The following is a 16256-nucleotide window of genomic DNA, read 5'->3' on the forward strand; positions in this document are numbered from 1 at the left end:
AGCTACGGCGAGCCATTCGCAGGCAAAAGACACAGGCCGACAGACGCCGCCGTGAGCACCCCGACTACCAACCCGGACAGTGGGTCTGGCTGTCCACCCGTGACCTCCGCCTCCGTCTGCCCTGTCGTAAGCTCAGCCCACGGTTTGTGGGCCCATTCCGAATCATCAGACGGATTAATCCAGTCTCCTACCGCCTGGCACTACCCCCGTCATACCGCGTATCCCCCACCTTTCACGCCTCACTTCTGAAACCCGCGGAGAGACCATCGAGAGACCCAGAAACCTCCGCCGAACCACCAGCACCCCTCTTGGTCGACGAGGGAGAGGCATACCAGGTCCACGAATTGCTGGACTCCAGGCGCCGACGGGGCCGCCTGGAATACCTAGCCGACTGGGTGGGGTACGGCCCGGAAGAACGCTCCTGGGTCAAGGCAGGGGACATCCTGGACCCTTCACTCACCACTGACTTCCACCTACGCCACCCAGACAGGCCCGCTCCCCGGTCTCGTGGTAGACCTCGACGTCGCACACGTCCTCGCGTCAGGAGCCGCTCGCAGGGGGGGGGGCTCTGTCATGATCAGCACACCTGCCTCACCTCCGCATCCACAACGGAGAGAATCGTCTCCGGAGTATTAAGCGCTCCCGGACTACACTTCCCACTACACCCCGCTCAGCCTAATCAGTGCACCAGCTGTTCTCTATCAGCTGGCGCACTTAAATAAGCAAACGAACTTGATCCCATTGCGAAGTCTTGATTTGCTACGGCTATCATTCTGAGCGTTGTCTGATTGTTCCTGTTTCTGGTTTTTGATCTGTTTCTGTATTTTGCCTCACGACTGATTTCTGCCTGCCCCGACCTTTTGCCTGTTGTTCTGACTACGTTTTTGCCTTACCTACACTGTCGTGTTTACCGGTACTGAACTCTGCCTGTTGTTTCCGAGATTATATATTAAAGCTGCAAATGGATCCTCAGTCTTACGACTCATCATTACACCCTGTGTGTTAACACAATCATTTTAATATTCTGAAGCTTGGTTGAATTATTGTTCTGTAAGATCTAAAAAAAATTGTATTCCTTTTTCCAAGGTTGTTAAAGCAGGAAAGTGTTATAAAGGTACTTACCAAAGGTCTAAAAACAGTCTCTAGTTCACACGACATGCCTGCTGACATTGGTCCTGGAGGCTCAAAACTGAGAGTACATAAGAGAATTAGACTAGCCAAGAAACTGCAATATGAAAATTAATATTTAAACCATGCATACAAATAATTACATGCCAGTCTTCACTGGATACTTGGTAATAACAATAAAACTAAAGAAACATTTCATCTCAGAATCCCAGAATCCCTCTTTTCAACTGAACATAAATGTAACCTCTCTTTTATTTGGCTCATATTCTTTCAACAATGAGATAGCATTTGGGGAAATACAAGTGTAATGGCTGGTCTTTTAGTTTTAGACTTCTAACACTTTTTGTTGTGGCATGGAACAAAGAATAGGCTCATTGATGTACACTTTGATAATGTTCAGAATAAAAAATAGATGCATGATCAAGAGAAAGGGTTTGCCTATAGAGGATGGCTCATCCTCAGCCACCAAAAAAACAACCCAATCATTAATATAGCATTAAAAAATAAGCGATAGTTAAAAAATATTTGAATGCATTTGAATGGTTGACTGATAATTGGCTGATGTTCAATAATCTAAAAATCCGCTCCTGGTACCAGGTTTCCCCAAATGCTATGTTTTTTTCAATCTATATGATTAATTTGTCTTAATTCCTGTAGATAAATGAAAAATAATACAATAAAACAAGGAGGCAATTCAACATAAGGTCACAGACGCAGTGTATGGAGAAGAAACATGAGTCCAGCACTAATACAGCAGCACATAACTGTATTGAGAATACTGGGAATATGGGTGGATTGATCTAGTCTGGTGCACATCCATGAGTATAGAAAGTGTGTAACAGAGATGAGTGTTCCTGGGAACACTGAATACAAGGAGAAAATACACCCTGGATGGGATATTGGTTGATCACAAGGCACCACGAACACACTCATTCAGACTTAGGGGCAATTTAACATTCCCGATCCACCTACTGGCACATTTTTGGAAGATGGGAGGAAACCTGAGATCCAAAAGGAAACCCACATAGACACTGGCAAAGCTTTGAGGCAGCAATACTTTCAGTCTGACACAATCTATTGAAATAAATGAATCTATTAAAACTAGCTGAACGTTGGTGCCAAATCTTGTTTACCTGTTTACTGTCAATGGCTCGAACTACATCAAGTTACTAGTGTGAGCAAAAACATATTTCAATATGTATTCATTCCAGTTCTGAAGCTTCTGTGGGCATTCTCCGGCATGATTTACTCAGCCTGAATCTCGTTAGCTTTCAAAATGGCCCCGGTCATCGGTGAAATGCGCACGCGTTTGTGATGCTGGGAAATATCAAGCATAATTATTTTAAATGTGTCTGTAAATGAGTAGGACAAATTGGATAGAAAAGTGTCTTCAGAAAGGCTTCAAATGTATTGAATTTATCATATCACCCCATGATTTTACATGGTCTGATTTATTTCAGGATTTCACGTCATACTACAATCTGTCTTTCAGTTAAATTTAGCTTGCAAAGTCAAACAAGCAGAAACAATCTGCCTAATTTTTCCCAAGTGAGCTCAAGGTAACAAATTCAGATGAAAAGGCTTAATTAATGAGCTGGCTCACAGCCTAAGGAGACGGTAATCTTCTGATTCACCCTTTAATGTCACCTGTTAAAATATTACAATGTTACAAGGGACTTAAATATGAAGCGAGACATAAAAAAAAACCTGTTCTTGAACTTTCAAATATCAAATCCGATTTATGGACAGATTCGGCCGCTTCGATCTGTTGCACGCAAAATATGGATGAGAGGGTGTAATAGGAAGTGATGAGCACATGCTGAGAAACATTTGTCATTTGCAGATTGGAGGAGAAATGGCTTAAAAAAGCACATTATATAAAAATAGATGAACTGCTTTTAACAGTATGTGTGCCATCAATCCATTTCCTGGTTTTGGCGAACTGGGAGATGATGCTGTGTGTGTGTGTGTGTATGTGTGTGTGTGTGTGTGTGTGTGTGTGTGTGTGTGTGTGTGTGTGTGTGTGTGTGTAAGAGAGAGAGAGAGAGAGAGAGAGAGAGAGAGAGAGAGAGAGAGAGATTCTGATACTCTGGAGAAGGGGGCTCTGGCACACAGCTACAAAAAAACAGGGAGAGGAAAAGACAGAGACACAAAGAGTGAGCGAAAAGGGAGCCGTTTTTAGAATTTCTGGGGGCGTCAAAGGAGGCATGGACATATGGCAAACAGAGCAGAGTCTTACTACTGCTGCTCACTTCCACAGTTTTGGTTTTGTGTGCATCGATATTGAACCTGACAGTTAAAGAATAGTGTACATTTATAATAAACTTCAGCAGTGCAAGCATTTCATTTCAGTTCTGCAATCTTTTTTTTTTTTTTTTTGCAATTTCTCATTGTCTCATCCTATCATGATCATCGTCTCAGGATACATTATAGTGTTAGGAGTTATTTCTAATGATATGGATTTGGATTGAAAATTTATTGAGCAAACATAATATATGTTTCTTGCATTCAAATCCTGATAAAATGATAGAACAACATGGGGTGTAGTAACTGATGTGTTTAGAAATAATTGAACACACGAGATATGATTGTAATTATACACGGGTTAGCTGTGATGAAACTGATTCTATATTGAAAAAATATTTACACATCTCCCGCCACCATACTTCTGCCTTATTGTGTTTTCTCCTTTTTTCCCCCCACATTTTGCTGTGTTGTTCTCACCTTACAGATATGAAATCCATGAGGTTTTGTGAAACTCCCACGATTCTGCAGTAATTTGTGACATTAGAGATGTTTGTAAGTACGACTTTTTTCTTATACGTCCTTTCGAGGTCAAAATCCTGCAAAACAGTATGCTGATGCATTACTGGATGAAACACGTACAAGGTTTAAAAATAGGAAATACTGTAATTATTTACACAAGATATGAGAGAGTCATTGCGCCATGGCATTTGACAGCTACCTTGAATAAGACGATTTCTGGTTTGCTGACAAATGGTGGTCCTTTTAGCTCTTTGCCGCTTGTAGATTTCTTGGTTCCTTTTGGACCTGTCTTCATGGACTTATACACGGAGGTTTTGAGAGGGATGTCTTTATCCGACATGCTCTAAAAACATTAAAATATTTCATTTCAAAATGAATATTGGAATTTACAGTTTAAACTGACACTGACACCATTAATAACTCACTCAGCATGAGGAAAGGAGGAATACAAACAAGCTAAAGGAAATCAATCAAGTCCAATTTTAGTTGTGATCTTTTAGTGTATGATTTTTATTATCCCGGGGACCTGTTCTGTATTGTTCCCTGTATTTACCTGAATACTTATCAAAGTCATTCATGCTTAGGTTTGTTGTTGGAAAACAGCAACAGTTATAGTGTCAACTTAGATTTTTTAGTATGTTGTACAGTATATAGCTAGATAAGAAAATGTAAGCATCTGTGAAGCTTTGCAGCAAAAATTAGGACCTATTCATTGAGGTTAATTATTCAGTTATGTAATAATTAATCAGTTACATAAGGTATGTAGTTATAAGAGAGAGAAAGGTCTGAGAAATGAAGAAGTTAATGATATGTATTAGATATGTCAGCCATATCAAGTGTCCACCTACTGCATTTATATAACACGACATGTATGACACATTTACCACATTTTAAAAGCAAATTTGGACTTTGGTGATTTTGTAGGACCTTTTGCATTTGATCTACGCATAAAATCATATCTATAATACAAAACTGAATTTACAGTATGAGACTGCAAATCAAATCTTATACATTTAGAAAGAAAATTGCATCAGATCAAAATGTCTCCAGGTTCATTTTCTGTTCCTACACTCTGCAGTTATGCTGACTCAGTGCCTCAGGCCTCCAAACGGTCATCTTGTGCTATTCACCTGTGCTTATAAAGTGTCCACAGAGGCTGTTACCTTAGCTGCTTAACACATTTAAGATCTGACTTGCAAATAAATCCTTCCATAGAGTTAACACTTTACTTATAAATGTAGAAAATTAAAAAGTCACTTACTAAAAGATGAATATACTACATTTCCTTGACATTATACTTTTGCAATTAAAGTACTTTTTATCAAAAGTATACTTGAGTGAGAAACTATTTCTGAGGCAATTAGAGTGTAATAAGCTTTAATAATATTGCTGAAATATTCTGAAGTAGGACTATGCAGACACATGACCAAATGTGTTATACCGTATGAATGGATGTAACTGACCATAACTGTAAGATTCTGTGTCAGATAATTTGTTCATTACCACGTAGTCACTGTATTTGCGATCCCAAAGGCCGATGAACTCAGGTTGGACAAGACACTCTCGGTCTTCTTTTCCTTCTGTTAGCCAGTCTGCCTCAGTCCTTGTTCTCCAACCCTGTTCATCCATGGAATCAAGAGAAGACTTAATGTCGCCCCTGGAGCTTGTGGGAGATGACACAGGGTGGGTTGGACTCCGATTCTGAAGAGGGAAAAAAGCACTGAAATGTCTGTTGTCAATCAGAGGTATGAAAAGTAAGAATGAAAGTGTTGAGAAATTGCTCTGAATAGTAGACAATCATCCATAGTAGACACTTTTGTATTCACTATTGTATTTCTCATATCTATAATCTAAACACAAAATAATTGGTTCATTACTAAGTCTCTGAGTGAACAGAGTTCAGTTCTTTAGAGCGGAGAAAATGCTAAATATGGAAAAATACACAGAGAACAATATTCTCAGTGTTCTATATAGAAATGCTATGAAAATCAAACATAATGTAAAGCACATTGATGTTCATAATATGTGTAATAGCCCTACTTTAAAAGCTTTTTTTTTTTATACCTCTCTCTCTTCAGGAGCTGAAAGGGGCAGTAAGTCCTTCAACAGTTTTTGTTCCCGTCGCTTTAGGACCTTCCTCTGAGTCACAGGTGCTGGTGGATCTTGTTTTTTCAGTCTGTCCTTTTGCTCTTCTTCTAACAGTAGTTTGGAGACTATCTCCATTCTTCTAGCTTTCTGCCTCTCCTGGAATTCCCTACAATATTCAGGATCATTAGGTTATATTTTAGTTGGAGCTTAAAAATTTTTTTCCTCTTCTTCTTTTGCATTTACTCTTATGGAGCGCTGTATTAGAAACACCTGTACACCTACACATTCATGCATTTATCTAATCAGCCAGTCGTGTGGAAGCAATGCAGTGCGTAAAATCATTAAGAAACGGGCCAGCAGCTTCGGGTAATGTTCACATAAATCATCAGAATGGGGGAAAATGTGATCTCAGTGTTTTTGACTGTGATGTGATTGTTGGTGCCAGATGGGGCTGGTTTGAGTATTTCTCTAACTGCTGATCTCCTGGGATTTTCACACACAGCAGGCTCTAGAGTTTACTCAGAATGTTCAAACGTGTGAACCCAATGTGGTCTTCTGCTGCTGTACCCCATCCAGTTAAGGGCTTGATGTTCTTTGTGTTATGAGACCCTCTCTCATTAAAAGGGAATTTGGCGCTCACTTCAAGTTTTTTGTTTTTCCCACCATTTCACCATTTTGTGTGTAAAAATCCCAGATCATCAATTTCTAAAATATACTCAAACCAGCCTGTCTGGTGTCAACAACAAGGCACAGTTAAAGTTACTGGTTCCTTTTTTTCTTCCATTGTGATGCATGGTGTGAATACACACTGTGCACTTGTATGTGAAAGTATGTGGAGGGGTGGTATCATCATAACTGACTTTCTAACCTTCAGTCTCTCTATTAGCCTGATATCAGTATATGTAACTGCTTGCATTCCTTCCAATGATTGTGTGATTGGCATTAAAAAAAAGTGCATGACAAAGAAAGAAAATATATTTGCTGAAGCTTCTGCCATCTAGATATTTCTATCACTCCAAATCTGTGTAAAAATAAATACATATAAGTGCAATCTATTTTTATGTTATTAAGAAACTTAGGAAAAGTGTGCTGCACTGTGTACATTCAGTTCATAAAGTATTCATCCAGTTTCCAACCCCATACCCAACACTTTTTCACATCTGTGCTCCTCTGTGCCATGTTATCACCTGTGCAATAGTGGAAAATCTGCCAAAAATCTACAACACAGTGACACTATTGAAGTGTGACATTTTATATTGGAGCAAATGTGTTTGCATTAATCCTCACTCTTGCTTTCTGTTGAACTCCTCCTGTGCTTTGTGCATGTGCATGAGCTTGAAGCTGTTCAATCCGGCATCTTGCCATAACTGTTCACTAGAATGTTCCTCCTCTTTTAGCTTCTGTAAGCCAGCTTTCTCCTTCAGCTTTCTTACACGCAGAGCTTCCTGCAACATATACACATGATACGCACACTGAGAGTTGCAGATCACTTCGTGAGACAAGTGACCTACACCACCTTTGTCAATGGGAAATCGGAAGGAATCTGGAATTTGTTTTTCCCCGAATGCACATGCCTATTTACTTTAAGTAAATATATATATGAGATGCTTTTCAGCTCACCAGAGTTACTTGATTATTTGAGTTACTGTAGACTTCCTGTCAGCTCTGGCCACTCTTCTCTGATCTCTTACATCTTACATAAACCAAGCATTTGCCACTCATGCAATGTTTTCTGTTTTTCTTTGTAAACTCTAGACTGTTTTGTGTGAACATCTCAAGTATATCAGAAGTTGCGAAAATAGTTAAACCAACCGCGCCACAATCAGTCAGTGAGACTTTTTGTTTATCTCTACAATTTCATTCTATTTAGAACAATATATCAGGAATAAACCTTTGCCTTATGTGTCTAAATGTGTGATTAGTACAATATGTAAAATGGATTTCCACACTTCCTAAATTAACGAGCTGCCACAAATGATTTAGACAAACTAAACTAAAGCAAACTAAAGTGCAAAGATTTATTTCTACTTTTAGAAAAAAGAATTAGATGATGTATAAGAATGTCATAATATGATGCCTGACATATATTCAGTTACTGACTAACATATAACGTTTACTGTCGCATACCTGACTGGCTGCTATATTGGCCTTCAGTGATTCTGCTGCTTCTATCCTTCTTTTCATCAACTCCTTCCTTGTCTTTTGTTGCTCTTCTTCTTTTTCACGCATTCTTCAACACAGTCATAAATTAATGTCCCGGGTAAGAATATATATACGACCGCTGTGGCAAAAAATTGTGTGTGTCATTCAGTACCTCTTGAGAGTCTGTTTAAGGAAAACTGCTGCTTTTTGTCGGCTTGCCAGGATCTGATCCTTCTTCCTCAGGTTAAGCTCTGCTTGCTCTTGTAAGGCCCTTTCCTGCTCACTGGCACACAGCAATAACATCCCTACCTTAATTTTTATTTTTAATTAACAGGTACAATATTTGGTAAGTTAAATCTTGATTTTCACGATGTAATGCTAATAAAATATAGCAAAAAAAATGTTCCGAAATATTTATATGCATGTTCATCCAGAGCTCAGCATGAGTATTCACTACATGTGTACTTTTTGGCACGCAGTGCTTTCAGTTTGGCTCTCTTGGTGATGCTCTTCTCCCTTTCGAGTCTTTGATTGTTCTTCTCCTTTTTCATGGACTGAAATATCTTCTCGTCCTGCTCCAACTCCTGTCGCAGACCTAGGTACTGGCCAAGTTCTACCTCCACTTGACAAAGCTCCAGTCTGGATAAAAGAATGTAAAATAATGCAAAAATGAATGTACTTTTAGAATCTATCAGTACACAGAATGACAAACCTTAAGAAAGTTTAATGTGCAAGGATATGATCAAAAGTTTTAAATGACCTCTTGTCAGTCTGTTCTACTTTATTATACTTTAATTCAAAGGCAATTATATAAAAGGTTAGACACAGTTAGGCACAGCTAGAGTGAAGAAAAGGTTATTTTATTGGTTATTTATAAACCAGACAGTCTGCAGTTAGAACTAATTAACTAAATGATATTTCAAGGTGACTACGATTGTATAATGTTCAAAATGTTCCTCATTACTTCCACTTAGATTTAAACTTTTTCTCCATGAGATGCACTTTCCAGTGTTTTTAAGAACTTGCATACTGAGTATAAAAATAGTCATCCCATTTTCAAGGACGATTCTTGCCTATAATTCGAAATAAAATAAAATAAAAATAGAACAGCATAAAAAGGAGCACTGTTATATTGTGTTGTAGTACAGACAACCAAAAAAGAAGAAAAATGCCTCAAAGTTGTAAAACTGGTTGGGTTTGGGGCTTTGGGCTAAACGCAGTGATTTTTAGATAAAGATTTTTTAGTAGTATCCCTAATAAAATCACTGTAATTACTTGCTGTTTGTTATATACTGTACATGTGTAAACATGGTGCATGATAACTCAAAACTTTCCCTGTTTGTGCTGAGTTTGAATGCCCGGGTTTCTTTGGATACTCCCTAGTCCAAAGGCATGCATTTTAGGCTGACTGGCATCTCTAAATTATCTGTGATGTGTGGTGTACACGCAATTATGGAATTTTCTGCCACCGTGCCTAGTGCCCTGGGAAAGGCTTAAGGTTCAAATAGATGGAAGTTAAAACCTTCTCAATTAACCATGACAGAAAACAAGGGAGCTGCAACAATATATCTTTAAAAAAAAAATAAAAAATTGTGTTCAAAACACCCGCACAATTGTTCAGTTTCCTGTCAATTGGCTGATCATTTTATTTCACAACATCAAATTAAATTAAACTTAAAAAAAAAAGAAGACCACTCATATGGCTTATTTTTGAGTATGTTTCTTGTTGAGTACATTCCATTGAACTCCATTGTTAAAATGCCTATACAGTATGTATTAGCAGGTCTGATACAGTTCATTAGATATTTATTTTTTAGCATTTTTCATCTCACTCCTCATGCTTGCAATAATCCTGCACTAAGGTTAGGTGCTTCATATTGCCTGAAGTGTTTGAAGAGTTAAAATCTGTCAACCCCAGGGGACTTTGTTTTTGAGGTATAAGACTCACTCCTGTTCTTGCAAGACCATGGCTAGATGAGCCTCCAGCTCCTCCTCAGCTTGAAGTTCAGCACAAACACACTTGTGGCTGGCACGTAGGCGGAATACGGATGCGCTATGGACAACAGCACACACTGAGGTTGAAGTAACATCAGATATTTCCCCTTCCTACCTACAATGTTGTTGTTTTTCATCTTACCTGTTCTCTGCCTGCTTCTCCCTTTCTATGTCACTTTCTATGTTGTCTCTCTGTTTTTCCAGCTCGGTCACATGAATATGACAGGCTTTCAGTTCCTCCCTGTAAATGCATGGGGGAGAAGCAGGAAGGCTTGTTAGAGTTGAAAAATATTTTTTTAAAAAAAGCTTTGACGGTAAAATGTGCTGTTCCAAATTAGCTTGAAAAGAATTTATTTTAGCAGCAGTCACAAGGAAGCTGGAAAGTGATCACACCTCAGTGCACCACAGACAGCAACACAGAGAATGTAGGAAAGAGACTGCTTAAAAAAAATCAATTAAAAAATAGATCAGTTTTTCTCAAGTTATGTAAGCTTGATAATGTGTAGCACACCGATTCTAGTGCCTAAAATACGCCAAAGATAAAAGAGCTTAAATGGTTTGTTATTTAAATAATATAGACAGGAATGCATGTTTTTGCTCTGAAGGCAATACAATAATAGTAACAGCTATGCTACTAGCACCTAATGTCCAGTCATTTAGAAAAAAGGTGAGAAGCTCTTCCAAAAAAGCCTGAACACTTCAGAGTTTGATAAAATAGTGAAGCCCAAGGGTGCAATTGAAATACAAAGGCCATCTGAATGTGCACAGCACTGTGTGTCTTCATGTCAGAAAGTTGCAGATTTATGACAGTATGTTTGTTCCACGCTGCTATTCAATGTAACCTGTGAGTCGCTCCATCCACCCACCTAACAGCTTCTCCACAGCTTAGGCTAAAGGCTAGAAACACATATGGAAAATATTAATGTTTTTTTCTTCTGGCTTGAGGACTGATATTTAAAAATATCCACCAATTAAAGTGTGAGGTTTCCTTCTGTAAAATGCAATGGGGGAGTTTATGGTCTACAAAGATATCAGAGATGATGGTGTATCTGCATGTATGAACAGATGTGTGCGCATATACAGTATGTGTGTAGGCAGACCTGGCCTTTAACACATTAAGCTCCTTCTGTTTGTAAAAATTGTCCAGCTGGTCCAGGCCCCTTCTCAGCTTGAATATCCGGGAGAAATCCATGTTCTCCCTCTCATCAAGCTCCACATCTTCAGACCCCAGGCTCACATCCCTGATGGAAAGATGAATGTGAGAAAGAACATATGGATGCTTTTACACGTGAAATTGCAAAAACATTACGCTCACCATTCGGGGTCACTCATGTCCACAGAATAATCAGCAGAAAAGCCATCTTCGTCATTGATCACAGTCTCCCACATTCCAGCTTCTTCTGCTTAAATGGAAAGCATGTGTGTACATGAACATTACTATCTTCTTTTATGATAATACAAAAACAAATCTCTAAGGCATTAATATCTACCTTTTATGTCCTCATCACTCCAGTTGTTTTGTGCTTCTTCATGTTTAGGTGCTTCTGCAAAGTCCTCAGATGAACTACTGTCCATTATGATGTTGACTTCAGTAGCCAGATAAGCTGTGTAGATGTCCATTTGTACATGATGTTATATGATATAATTTACAAAAAATTTTGCATGTTACACCAGAGTATACACTTTGCAAAGAATATACTTTGCACACCTGCACACATATGGAATTGTCCAATCAACCAATCATGCACACACAGGTCCAGAGCTTCTGATGTCAATCAAACATCCCGAATGAAGGTAAATGTGATCTTTGACCATGGCATTGCAGGACCGATTTGAGCAATTCAGCAATACTAATTTAGGTCATGGTTAACATTTAACATCAGTGCTGAGCAGAAAAGCATCTCATACTATCCAAAACATCAAACCTTGAGGTAGTGGAAGCCCATATTCTACAAAAGTAAAATGTTATCAGCCATGAACAGAAATCTGAGGCTACACTGGGCACGTGTTTCCTATTTTCAACTGCCTATTTTCTGTGAGTCTGTGCCCAGTGTTGCCTCATATTCCTGTTCTAAAATCAAACCAGCCCATCTGGCACCAACAGCTATTACTAGTGAGATCACTTTTTTCTATTCTGATATTCAATGTGAAGATAAATTAAAGCTTTTGACATGTATCTGCATGTTTTTATGCATTGCACTGGTTCTACAGTTAATGATTGATTGAATATTGCATGGATGAGCAGGGTGTACAGGTGTTTTTCTTATAGTGTGTATTCTAACAGTTGTTTACAAGAGACAGCAATTACCTTCAGTGACCTGCGGTGGGCAGGAGGTCAAGTCTGTTGTACTAAATGATGTGCATTTATGGGGATTGTTCGGTTCTCATGGTGATTTTGCATTTAATAAACGAATTTAATAATAAAATACACAATAAAAATCTTTCACTGCTTTATTTATCTATCTATCTATCTATCTATCTATCTATCTATCTATCTATCTATCTATCTATCTATCTATCTATCTATCTATCTATTTTTTGCTGACGTTTTTCCCTAATATCATCATCATCATCATCATCATCATCTTTTTTACAATAACAATATAAAAGAATATTTTCTCTGTAAAAACCAGATGCTTTCTAGTAATAAATAGATACACTATATACACTATATATACACTATATATATATATATATATGTATGTATGTGTGTGTTTGTGTGTGTGTGTGTGTGTGTGTGTGTGTGTGTGTGTGTGTGTGTGTATATATATAATTTTTTTAAATAGTCTTGAAACTTTTCTCCTAATCAAAATGTGTACTCATGAAAGTATATAGTTGCATATTTTGTTTTGCATTTATAACACAAAACAATCTTTGCTGCTATAACAATAATATTAAATGAACGACTTCTTATTAAAGTGTACAGAATCTTGTGTACAGAATGTTATAGTGTTCGCCTGACTTTGGCTGAGCTAACTTTACTTATCTATTACGCTAGTTATTAAGCTAACGTATTACGCTAGTTATTAAGCTAACGTATTACGCTAGTTATTAAAGCTCTGAATGTAAGATATTACAGTTTAAGTTTATAGTTTTTTCTATTTGTTTTTTTTTTCCTTACCAACTTCTGCTGTAAGCTGCCCTTTTTGTTGAGCTCGAGCTCCTGTTTGCTGCGTTTCCATGGAGACCGGGAGCCAGCTGAGCGCAGAGAGTTCTGGCTGTAATCCAAACGGCTATACAGCGAACTATATAAGGGTGAACGAGCTGTTAATTTAATTCGGATGTAGGGCACCTAGATAAGAGTTCGGAGCCATTTGGAATACAGCCGCAAGTAAGACTATGCCTCTAGATTTAGATGCATAATGGCTTTATGAATATACTGCACACGATTGGATGGAATTATTTAATTGTAATTGACTTCAATTTTATCATTTTATCTTTAAACATTAAAACTTGTTATTTGTTTTATTTAGGATAAAAGCTTGAGACATTTTTGTAGACATCCCTGTTTGAGAACAAAAATAGAAGTAATATCTCCTCTGCATTCCTTGAGGCAAAACATGACTTACACTGGCTCATAAGCTACATTTGAGATTTTAGATTCATGTGTAATGGACCATAGGAGGTTTTGTGGTGTGTGTGTGTGTGTGTGTGTGTGTGTGTGTGTGTGTGTGTGTGTGTGTGTGTGTGTGTGTGTGTGTGTGTGTGTGTGTGTGCTTGTGTGTGTGGGTGGGTGGGAGTGGAATGTTCATTCTCTTATCTTTATGTGTGTTCCCATTTAAGCAAGGAAATGCTTCTAAAGATTCTGGTCTGTGCCAAAATGTACAAACAGAGAAGCTGAACATGGACAGAAGGATAATCACTCAAATTCATTTGTATTATCAGATTTTAATGAAACAGCATGGCCCCCATCTATCATTGAATTGGCACTGTTGATAAAGATCTTCTTCTCATCAGCAGAATTTTTAGAATAGCCAAGAGAGATAGAGAGAAAAAAAAAGCACTGAATAAGCTGAACATCAATTGATTGAATGTTTCAAACACTTCTGATGTGTCGCTATGTGTATGTGTGAAAGATTCAACCTCTTGTTTTAGCAAAGTATGTGAATTGAGTACATAGTGAGTACCAGCTTTGTGCCACAGCCTATTGCACAGCATACAGCTAAATGGGCAAATGATCTCATTACACTTCTGACGATAAAGGTGTGTGGAGTGTCCTGAGGGCAAGAGACAACATTCTTCACTCTGTCCCTTGGCCCTAAAATGTAGAAACCAGGGCAGATAGGAATACACGAGGAAATGCAAACTGCGTCTCAAACCTCCGGAGAACTGCAATGACACAGATACTCCAACCAGTAGCTGACTGCTTCTTCCACATTGCTAGGCAAATGAGTGAAAAGCCATATTTTGGCAGCATGTGCATGACAGACCTGTGTTGCCTTTAGATTAGCTGTTCAGACAAGAAAAAGCTAAATTCTAATAATTAATTCTAAATTCTTCTTCTTCTTCTTCTTCTTCTTCTTCTTCTTCTTCTTCTTCTTCTTCTTCTTCTTCTTCTTATTTTTATTATTATTATTATTATTATTATCTTTTAGATTCAAAATGTAATATTGCAATTCAACAGACTACAAGTCACTTTGACTCATGAAATCTGCTTCCTGGACGTGATCCGTTTCAGCAGACAGGATGATTTATTACAACGCTTAGCTTTTCTAAAACATAAAATGGGTTGTTTTTTGATAAATGGCTTGCTTGTCTGTTTTGAGCGATTAAGCTTTCAGCACAATATCAGTTATCCAGGATCCCCTACAGTAATTTTGTTTGGAGGTAGCAAGATTTGGGTTGCACTTGAAAAAGCTCAAGAAAACAGGTCAAATGCTTGCATTGAAAAGTATAAAGTAAAAGTACCAAGAGCCCGAATCATCCATAAATCATCAAATCTGTGTAAATAATCAAATATTAAGCAGTTCAACAATTTATGGTTGTTGATGTTTCATATTTCGTACACACTCTATAATTTCTTGTTTATGCTACGGATACACACCCAGCAACTTTAAAAATATTTGGGGGAAAAAAGGTTACCTATTCTAGTGTTTTAAACTTCTTTTGTAACAGATCCTCTTTTGGTGTCTAATCGCAATCATATTTAATTAGTTAAATGATTTAGGTGAAGACAGCTCACTGGACCTGGGACTATTGAGACATCAACAGAAAAGGAAGAGCTTTCAGAGGTTTGAATACATTTCTTATGTTATTTATCCTTTCTTTTCTGATAAAGGAACTGATGACATGTACATAGTAATATAGTAGTCATTCTCATCCATCCATCCATCCATCCATCCATTTACACATCCATCCATCCACCATGGATGTGTGGACATGTCCCTTGGGAAATCAGGTGGAGGACACCCTGGATGGGGTGCCAACCCATTGCAGGGCACAATCCCACACCAATTCACACACTATGGACAATTTAGAGATGCCAATCAGTCTACAACACATGTCTTTTGACTTAGGGATAAACATGACAAATATTAAACCACCGTGCCATCCTCATTCTCAACCATTCTTACCAAAACAAAACACACTGAGAAATTAAATCAGAAAATTTCCCAGAAACACATTCTCACATCAGTAACCAATTCATCCTGGTCAGGGTCAATGTGGATTTGGTGACTATATTGTGTGAATGCTGAGCGTTGGGAATGTATCCTGACTGGGATGCCACGGATCATGCATAGTAACACTAATACACACTCTCACATACTTTTTGGCATGTTTTTAGAACACAATCAAAACAGGGACACTGTAGCTGAGAGGAGGTGACGCTACTTACTGCACCAATATGCTATCTTCCAATAAAAATAAAAATAAGGAAAAATAAATAACTGAATAATACCCAACACTTTGGTTGATGCAAGGTAAAGTTGCTCAAGTAAACATTGAAGTGAATTAACCAGCACTCATGTAGCTCTTTGACTAAAGTTCCTGGATAGCCACGGTACTGCATATTTTCAGTGCTTTGATATGCATGAATAACTTTTTTTCAGCAATAAGATAACAAGTACAATTCAGGCTGAAATGAAATCAGGAAAACAGTGCACACTAATGAGCGTGCAGAGTACACTACATTTCTG

The 16256-nt window shown here is 38.0% G+C and overlaps 1 protein-coding gene across 2 annotated transcripts in view; it reads right to left on the reverse strand.

The window, feature by feature from the left end:
• Positions 1-13344, reverse strand: part of cfap74 (cilia and flagella associated protein 74) — a 49621-nt gene extending 36277 nt beyond the window's left edge. The window contains exons 1-15 of one of the 2 annotated variants that reach the window (XM_027167289.2): positions 13241-13344; positions 11610-11723; positions 11435-11519; positions 11220-11360; positions 10262-10360; positions 10073-10177; positions 8590-8763; positions 8297-8407; positions 8110-8212; positions 7270-7427; positions 5959-6148; positions 5398-5595; positions 4094-4237; positions 3853-3971; positions 1123-1189 (exon numbers count right to left, since the gene is read on the reverse strand). In XM_027167289.2, the coding sequence (XP_027023090.2) occupies positions 1123-1189; positions 3853-3971; positions 4094-4237; positions 5398-5595; positions 5959-6148; positions 7270-7427; positions 8110-8212; positions 8297-8407; positions 8590-8763; positions 10073-10177; positions 10262-10360; positions 11220-11360; positions 11435-11519; positions 11610-11723; positions 13241-13301 (1869 nt within the window). In that variant the 5' untranslated portion in view covers positions 13302-13344. Of the gene's footprint in view, positions 1-1122; positions 1190-3852; positions 3972-4093; positions 4238-5397; positions 5596-5958; positions 6149-7269; positions 7428-8109; positions 8213-8296; positions 8408-8589; positions 8764-10072; positions 10178-10261; positions 10361-11219; positions 11361-11434; positions 11523-11609; positions 11724-13240 lie in introns of both variants that reach the window. The other variant, XM_047800188.1, reaches the window with a different exon arrangement.
• Between the last annotated feature and the right edge of the window lie 2912 nt (positions 13345-16256).

This window comes from Tachysurus fulvidraco, chromosome 14 (genome assembly GCF_022655615.1).
Source record: "Tachysurus fulvidraco isolate hzauxx_2018 chromosome 14, HZAU_PFXX_2.0, whole genome shotgun sequence".
In the NCBI taxonomy this organism is placed as follows: domain Eukaryota; kingdom Metazoa; phylum Chordata; class Actinopteri; order Siluriformes; family Bagridae; genus Tachysurus; species Tachysurus fulvidraco.